At 56.2% G+C, this 8,829-nt stretch overlaps 1 protein-coding gene across 1 annotated transcript in view; it reads left to right on the forward strand.

Annotated features, from left to right (window-relative positions):
- The window catches only part of SLC2A1 (solute carrier family 2 member 1), a 28,780-nt gene extending 21,272 nt beyond the window's left edge, over window positions 1-7,508 (forward strand). The window contains exons 3-10 of the mRNA XM_028123304.1: window positions 2,033-2,193; window positions 2,341-2,581; window positions 3,236-3,398; window positions 3,507-3,694; window positions 3,954-4,058; window positions 4,520-4,621; window positions 5,821-6,024; window positions 6,424-7,508. Coding sequence (XP_027979105.1) covers window positions 2,033-2,193; window positions 2,341-2,581; window positions 3,236-3,398; window positions 3,507-3,694; window positions 3,954-4,058; window positions 4,520-4,621; window positions 5,821-6,024; window positions 6,424-6,624 — 1,365 coding nt within the window. The 3' untranslated portion in view covers window positions 6,625-7,508. The remainder of the gene's footprint in view (window positions 1-2,032; window positions 2,194-2,340; window positions 2,582-3,235; window positions 3,399-3,506; window positions 3,695-3,953; window positions 4,059-4,519; window positions 4,622-5,820; window positions 6,025-6,423) is intronic.
- The last annotated feature ends 1,321 nt before the right edge of the window (window positions 7,509-8,829 follow it).

Genomic DNA, 8,829 nt, shown 5'->3' on the forward strand with positions numbered 1-8,829 from the left:
TTTGTTTGTTAAAATCTGCCTTCTTTCTGCCCCCAGCAGAAGCAGGGGCTCCCAGGAGGAGAGCCTGAGGCCCTCTCTTCATTTCTGCCTCCCATTCCCTCACCAGGCGGGGATAGGCCCCAGTGTAAATCAACGGGGGTCCCTGCCCCCAGGGAGGACAGACCCTTTGAGCTGGATCTAATAAGGTTTCAGCATGGTTAAGGCAGGATGGGCCCTCTAGGCAGAGTAACCGTGGAGAGTGTGGAAATGAGTCCTAGAGCTGAGGTAGAGACGGTGGGAGGTGGGGAGGTCAGGCTGATATCTGACCAGAGGCTTGACTTTGAATTAATGGGATGTAGGGTTGACTGGACCTTAGTGGTCTGCACTGCCCTTGGGTCGGTCCTGGAACATGATGAGGTCCCTTGGCTCAGGGGTGGTGCCAGGCACCGCGCAAGTACTCTCTGTCTCATTAATCCCCTGCAGCACTATGAAGCGAATATTGCTAATGTCACCGGTTGAGATGAAATAATTTGCCCGAGGTCACAGTTGAGATATGTGGTAGAGCTGGGACCTGAACTCAGTTGTTGTCCAGGTTCCTAACCCCTGCACTCTCTGGCTTCCCTGGGACAGACGAGTAGTTCATGAGAGCTGCCTCCTCCGCTCCCCACCCCCTTGTCAACCCATCCTAACCCCCTGGAACCTGGCCTCCTGTCAGGTGTCTTCAGACCTGGGACAGATCATGGCAGCAGGGCAGGAAAAATGTAGTGGCCAAGGAATCGTTGGAACTGTGGGACCAGGCCCTGCATACTTGATGGGCAGTCCTGGGACCGAGGGCCTCAGTTTCCCCCCTTGGCAATTGTGGCTACCCACCACCTCCTCTTCTGCTAGATCCCTGGGGCTTGGAGGGTCAGGGAGGTCCAAGAGCAGTGGCATGGAGGTTGTGCAAGAGGCTGCACACTGCTGCGTGCAGAGGGACTTGCAGCATGCACGTGGGGAGGGCTGTTAGGATGGGCTGGGCACAGGCTAGGTGCGCAGGTTGCTGAGTTTGAGCTGCGGGTGGTTGAAGGGAAGAGGGACATGCTGGTTTGTGACTGGCTGAAACCAGGAGTGTTCAGATTGTGAGCACCAGTATGGGGATGAGATGGTGTGTGCACAGGAAGCTGTTTCTGGGTATGTTGGGTCCGTGCCCAGCGACACATGTGGCTGGGTGGGTCAGGCCAGTCCCATGGCGCTGGTTGTGTGTATGTGTTGCCTGAGAGTAGGGTGAGTGTGTTCAGGCAGAACCGGTGGATCAGGCCAGGCCCTCCCTTGGGTGGCGGCAGGGCCAGGGGGCAGGCCTCTAGGACAGGTGTTTCCAGTTCCTGGAACCGCTTCCTTGTCCTTAGCCTCCCCCATACTTCCCAGCCTGGCACCTGGCAGAGGGGAGGAGGCCATGGATCATTCAGGGTGGAACTCCCACAAATAGCTGGACCGAGGGGTCAGAAAGCAATTGTGTGAGGCTCGGGAGCACGTCTTTTACGCAAGTTGGTCACACCAGGCCCTGAGTGTAAAGTCAGTGAGTCAGTGAGTCTGCCCTTCCCTTCGTCCCAGAGCATCTAGAACCAGGAACTGTCTGTCCAGCTGTATTTCCTCCCCAGCAAGGGGACTGGGGAGAAGGCACAGGTGGCAAGAGCCTAGGACCTTAGGCGCCTTGAAGAGAAGAGGGGCAAGTGGGAGGAGGCACTTTCTCCCTGCTCTGTGCCTGAACTTCCACCTGAACTGTCCCCCCCGCCGCCCCCCAGCAAGTTCTGTTGACCATGTGACCCCCTAGGGCACTGGAAACCAGACCTGGGGGAAACATGGGAGCTGGCACCGCTCTCAGAGATGGAGCCCAGCCCCTTGTTTCTCCCCTGGGGAAACTGAGGCCCACAAAAGGGAGGGATTTGGCTCAAGGATGTGCAGTGAGTTTGGGGCCCGGCCAGGTACTGGGCCCTCTCGCGGGGAGAGGGGGCCATGCAAGGGGAAAAGGGCAGCTGGGGGCCCCCCCTTGTTCAGCGGGCTGCTTCTCCTGCAGGTGATTGAGGAGTTCTACAACCAGACATGGATCCACCGCTACGGGGAGCGCATCTTGCCTGCCACGCTCACCACACTGTGGTCCCTCTCCGTGGCCATCTTCTCTGTAGGAGGCATGATTGGCTCCTTCTCCGTGGGCCTTTTTGTTAACCGCTTTGGCCGGTGAGCAGAGGGGTCCTGGCCCTGGCCAGGGTGGCCCAGATGGGAGGGGGGGAGACTTCCCTGCCTGTTCAGGGTGTTGCCTATGACCTAGCCCCTGGGAATCTGGGGAGATGAAGGCACCCACCTGACCTGTGACCCCACCCCCAGGCGGAACTCAATGCTGATGATGAACCTATTGGCCTTTGTGTCCTCTGTGCTCATGGGCTTCTCGAAACTGGGCAAGTCCTTTGAGATGCTGATCCTGGGCCGCTTCATCATCGGTGTGTACTGTGGCCTGACCACAGGCTTCGTGCCCATGTACGTGGGGGAGGTGTCTCCTACGGCCCTTCGTGGGGCCCTGGGCACCCTGCACCAGCTGGGCATCGTTGTCGGCATCCTCATTGCCCAGGTAAGCTGGGGCAGGGTCTGTTTGCTCGCACTGCCCACACCCCACAGCTTCGGTGGCTCTCATGTCTGTGTCCAGATGACTCCCCGATTAGAATTCTCATCCAGCCTTCCACAGCCCCGCAGCAAAGGACGGACTCGTGGCACACTTCCTAGTAGGCCCCGATCCCGGAGAACACTCCGCCACTCAGGGTTTCCCCAAGGCCTCCCTGGCGTGAGAGCCAAGTCCAGATGATTTGACCCTCCTCATCCCAGCCTACTCAGCCGTGTGTCCTATCCTTCCCCTGGGGATCCAGCCCGGGGGAGCCCACTGGTACCCCCATGTGCCAGGCTTTCCCATGCCTCCAGGCCTTGATGCCTTTATGTATACACTACCTTCGCTCCAGAAGGCTTTCCCTTCCCCATCCCCAAGCCCCCATGCCCTGTGACTCACCTGCCACATTTGTAGCCACGCCATTTGTCCCCCTACCTGTGCCGTGAGGTAGGTCCTACTTTCCCCGTGTGACAGGTGAGGGAATTGAGGTTCAGAAAAGCTAAGGCTCACCTTACCGGCAGCACCTCCACAAAGAAGGCGAAGGCCACTGGGTGGAGTGGGGCTTGGAGTGGGGGCTGGGGCAGGGGTGCCCGGGGCCACTTCCTCCGTCCCTGCTTCCCCCAGGTGTTCGGCCTGGACTCCATCATGGGCAACGAGGACCTGTGGCCCCTGCTGCTGAGCGTCATCTTCATCCCGGCCCTGCTGCAGTGCATCCTGCTGCCTTTCTGCCCTGAGAGCCCCCGCTTCCTGCTCATCAACCGCAATGAGGAGAACCGGGCCAAGAGTGGTACGGACAGGACCCTGCCCTCCTGCCCCCCCCCCGCCCTCCCGGCCTCGGCCTTCTTCCTGCTCTGAGCCACCCCCACCTTCCCTCTGGTCCACCCCCCCCCCCCAGTGCTGAAGAAGCTGCGCGGGACGGCTGACGTGACCCGCGACCTGCAGGAGATGAAGGAGGAGAGTCGGCAGATGATGCGGGAGAAGAAGGTCACCATCTTGGAGCTGTTCCGCTCACCCGCCTACCGCCAACCCATCCTCATTGCTGTGGTGCTGCAGCTGTCCCAGCAGCTGTCGGGCATCAATGCTGTGAGTGCCCCCTCACCCGCCCTTTCCTGTGGGCGGCGGCCAAACGCTGTGGTCAAGTGTGTGCTGTGACCTGATCCCCAACTGGAAACAAACACGCCCCTGCCGAAGGAGCAGCTTTCCTTCAGAACCCAACCCTGCAGCACCCTGGTCCCGTGTCCCCTTCATTCTGTCCTCACCCTGGGTCCCACACCTGCAGGGACAAAGGCAGGAGAAGGGCCACGGCACCCGGCCAAGCCCCAGCCACTTCTCTGGCCCCTAGGTGTTCTATTACTCCACGAGCATCTTCGAGAAGGCGGGCGTGCAGCAGCCTGTGTATGCCACCATCGGCTCCGGCATCGTCAACACAGCCTTCACTGTCGTGTCGGTGAGTCTGCGCTGTGGCCCAGCCCCGGTCAGCTGTCAGGGTCCGGCGCAGGGTGGCCTCCGGGCCTCATGACCAAATTGCAGTGCCTACCGTGAGCCGAGCGTGTGTCAGGTTCTTCGTAAGTGCTGTCGCATCTCATCCTCACGAGCCTGTCAAGTTCATTACTCACATCAAACAGCCCATGACACTGATGCTCAGAGAAGTGCAGTGGCTGCCCAGAGTCACAGCCAGGATGCTCCACTCTGGTGCCGGTTGTCACCCCCGTCCTGTTGTCTGGAGCCAGCTCTCTGCCCCTCAGATCCTGTGTGGTCCCTGTGAGCCCCAGGGAGGAGGTGGTGCCATCTCCCCTGCTCTCTGCAATACCATGTGGCTTTCCCAGCACTGGGGACAAGCCTCAGGATGGGGGTGGGGGCCGGAGAGGCACCGGGAGCGGGTGGCACTGACCCCGTGTCTGCCCACAGCTGTTTGTGGTAGAACGAGCTGGCCGGCGGACCCTGCACCTCATCGGCCTAGCCGGCATGGCGGGCTGTGCTGTGCTCATGACCATCGCGCTGGCGCTGCTGGTGAGTGGCCACGCTTTGGGGGGTGGGGGGGATGCGGCTCCCAGGAGCTTCCAGTCCCAGAGGGACTATGGCAGCCCCAGCCTGGCCAGTGGCATCCAGAGCCCAGATGGGGGCTGCCCTCTCCCTAGTTCTGCCCCCTTCTCCCCAGCCCCACTCGGGCTCGGGTCTGACCTTCTGGCCCCCTAGGCTGTCTCCTGCTCACTCACCGCCGGTCATGCCCTGGCTCCTCCCTGTCCGGTGCTTTCTCGCCACGGCACCTCTGGCCCCAGAACCCAAGTCCCTCTCCCCAGGAATTGCTCTGCCAGTACTGAGCCTTTCTGCATACGTGGCCTTAGTTCATCTTCAGAAGAGCCCCAGAAAGTAGGACCCCCCTCCCACCAAGACATGGAACCATGCCTTCTCTCCATTCTTACCACTGCCTCGTGTGTTCAGTTAGTATTCCCAGTTCACAAGTGAGGAAACATAGTCCCAGTGAGGTTAGGAAGGCAGCAGATAAAGGACAAAGCCAGGAACTGACCTCAGGTCTCTTGCCCCAAGCCTGTGACTGTAACCACTGTGGTAACCGTGTACCAGCCACTTTCCCTGCACGAACCCTCATTTGTCTGCCCTCTGGGCAAGGAAGCAGCAGTATGCTCGTTTGACAGCTTAACCGAAATCTGGAAAGTCTGGTGATTGCTAAGAGGTCTAGCATGCTGCAGCGGATGCATGACAGATCTGGGATCAGAACCAAAGCCTGTAGCTTCTCCACGGCGGTCTCTTGAGGAGAATGATTATATAGGGCCACGTGCTTGGGGCCTATGCTGCTGGCCCTGAGCTGAGCACTTTAGTCTTTAATACTTAACCCCAGGAATGTTTTTGCACATCACTGCACATCAGACTGCACTGCATCCAGAGCCAGGGGACCACAGGGACCTCTTCTCAGCCCCTCCCACGTGCACCCCACATTACCGTTCCCACAGGGTATGCTCCAGCTCACCCACCCTGCAGGACTTAGATCATTTTGTTCAGATGAGGAAAGTGAGAACCCTGTACAGGGTACCTAAGTCATGTGGCAAATCCAGGATCAGCCCCAGGCCTCCTGCCTCCCGCCTCCCAGCCCAGAGCTCTTAGCCCTGCCCTGGGCTACGTCTGCAATTTGTTTCCTTGGAGCATCCCTCACAGCCTAATCTAATTTTCCACCCCTCTCTTGTCCTCAACAGGAACAGCTGCCCTGGATGTCCTATCTCAGCATCGTGGCCATCTTTGGCTTTGTGGCCTTCTTTGAAGTGGGCCCTGGCCCCATACCATGGTTCATTGTGGCTGAACTCTTCAGCCAGGGCCCTCGCCCAGCTGCCATTGCTGTTGCTGGCTTCTCCAACTGGACCTCAAATTTCATTGTGGGCATGTGCTTCCAGTATGTAGAGGTGAGAACTGCCACTGCCTCCCTGACCACTGTTCCTCCCCTGCGTGCAGGCCCCCGTACTGCTGTGCAGAGTGCTCTCCCCAGCTCTTCTCATCAGAATCCTGCTGAGGAGGAAACTGAGGCTCCAAAGCCCAGGTCACACAGCTAAAAATGCCAACCTCAATTCCAGGGTTCTTTCCTTAGCTTTGAATTGTCTCCGTTCTGCTCTGCAGGGGGACCTTGCTCCCTGGAGCCCGTTACACGCCAGCTGCAAGCAGTCTCATTTAATCATCCCAGCACTCGTGGGCTGTGGGTAGCTGTTCCCTTTCTCAGATCAAAGGCCCCAAGTCCTACAAGTCAAGGCCCTACAGCCAGGATGTAGGGTCAGGACTCCAACCGAGTGTATCCGTGTGTCTTTCAGCAACTGTGTGGTCCGTACGTCTTCATCATCTTCACCGTGCTCCTGGTGCTGTTCTTCATCTTCACCTACTTCAAAGTTCCTGAGACGAAAGGCCGGACCTTTGATGAGATTGCTTCTGGTTTCCGGCAGGGGGGAGCCAGCCAAAGTGACAAGACACCCGAGGAGCTCTTCCACCCCCTGGGGGCCGATTCCCAAGTGTGAGGCGCCCCACACCACCAGCTGGCCTGCTCCCAGCAGCTCCAAGGATCTCTCGGGGCACAGGCAGCTGGATGAGATTTCCAGACTGACAGATTTCAGCAGAGCTGGGCCTGGGGCTCCTTTCTTCAGCCAGCAATGATGTCCAGAAGAGTATTCAGGACTTGAATGGCTCCAGGATTTTAACAAAAACAAGACTGTTGCTCAGATCTTACTCAGAGAAGCAACAAGTTTTATAATTTTTTTATTACTGATTTTGTTAATATTTTTTTATCAGCCAGAGTCTCCTGTATCTACACCCCAGACTTCACCCTGAATGGCTCAGTACCTGAAGGTGGGGACCAAGCCCTGCCTAGACACTTGCCTTCACCACGCTAATCTGTAGGGCTGGACCTATGACCAACGACACACTAATCTAACTATGAACTATGAGGCTTCTACCCCAAGAGGTAGCTGTGGCCACTCTCTTCTGAGGTCTGGATCTCCCTACCCTAAGGTTCAGGCTCCATTAGGGTTCGCCCATACCCACCTCTTCCTACCCAACCACTCAAAGTAATTTTGCCTTGCCTGAGACCAGTTGGGAGCACTGGAGTGCAGGGAGGAGAGGGGAAGGGCCAGACTGGCTACCAGCTTCTAGTCTCCTTTGCACTGAGGGGTCAGATGATCACCATGAGGAGGGCCATGGGAGGCTGAGAACTCACTGCGCAAGAAGACATGGACACTCCTGCCCTGCTGTGTATAGATGGAAGATATTTATATATATTTTTTGGTTGTCAATATTAAATACAGACACTAAGTTATAGTATACCTGGACAAACCAACTTGTAAATACACCACCTTACTCCTTCTGTAACTTACCTAAACAGATATAAATGGCTGGTTTTTAGAAACATGGTTTTGAAATGCTTGTGCATTAAGGGTAGGAAGATTTGGATGGAATGGGAGAGAAGCAACTGCTATAGTGACTTTGGACTTTGTGACTCGAGACTTAAGAGTCCCTTCTAAGCACTTCTGATCATCACCCTCTACTACTTAGCCTAGGACCATTCTACCCTGAATGCACCCCATCTCATCTGATCTCCAGAAGCTAAGCAAGGTTGGGCCTAATACTTGGTTGGGAGACCCTCTATTGCTTGAAAACCTGTATGACCCCTTATTACCCAGAGAAGATCGAAATATCCTGGCATTCAAGGCATTCCTATTTCCCTTCACATGATAGCTGGTATTCAGAAAATGATAGTTATGTGCTAACCTTGAGGCTCAGGCTTTAATATGCATTATCTTGAATGTGAGGTGGTACTTCATCTGCATTTGACAGGCTGAGAGAGGCCCGAAACCACAGCAAATCATTCTAGAACCCCTACTTTTAACAACTACACAACCCTTAACCCATACCTGAGTCCTACTACCACCCCCGCCCCCACCACCAATGGGCCCAGTGGGCGCTGTCAAGCTGCCTTCATCCATTTCACTTGGAAATGCCCCCTCTGATCAGCTTAGATGCTACTGTGGCCTCTCTAAAGACTTCTGACCCCCATTCCCACCCAGGAACTTAAAGAGCTTCATCTGTTCCTTTCCTGTGGTACTATATACTCTTCCGCCTTTTATCTACAACTAATTTCTTCCTCTACTATCAATTTCATAGAAGTCAGTTTGGTTCATTTGGGTCTCTGGCGTTAAAGGCGGGCTTGGCACACTGAGGGCGTTTGGAAAATAGTTGGTGAAATAAAGCACCAAGGAAATTCGTCCGTAGAGCTTCAGCTGAGAAAATCGGGCGGGGGGCGGGGGTGTGGAATTTGTCTGTAGAAGCCTTCATAACTGCACTCAGGCAGAACTACACGAAGAGTGGTTGTAGGAGAGAGTGAAAAGGGAAAACAGGTACTTAGTAAACGGAAGTGCCTATGTCCATTATCATTAGGTACAAAGAATCTGAGGCATTATCCATCCCCGTCTCACAAATATGAGTGTGGTTCAGCAAAGGGTTAGCCTTGCCGGAGCCTGAAGGCTTAAAGCCTGAAGGATTGGGGCCAGGTGAGGTTAAGTGTGACGGAGGAAGACTTAATGCGTCTCCAAAAAGGTTCCGTGGAAAGCAGTTATCTTTGTAAGCTTCGAGAGGGCCCCTGGAGGGGAAGGGCAAAGAGGAGAGTTAGGGGCCCAGGATGCCAGGGGTGAGCTCCGGGCTCTTAAAAGCTCATGGCGGCACTCCTGGCG

The sequence above is a fragment of the Eumetopias jubatus genome, unplaced genomic scaffold, assembly GCF_037043125.1.
Source record: "Eumetopias jubatus isolate StellerSeaLion01/CBP00866 unplaced genomic scaffold, mEumJub1_p1.0 scaffold_4, whole genome shotgun sequence".
Classification (NCBI taxonomy): Eukaryota; Metazoa; Chordata; class Mammalia; order Carnivora; family Otariidae; genus Eumetopias; species Eumetopias jubatus.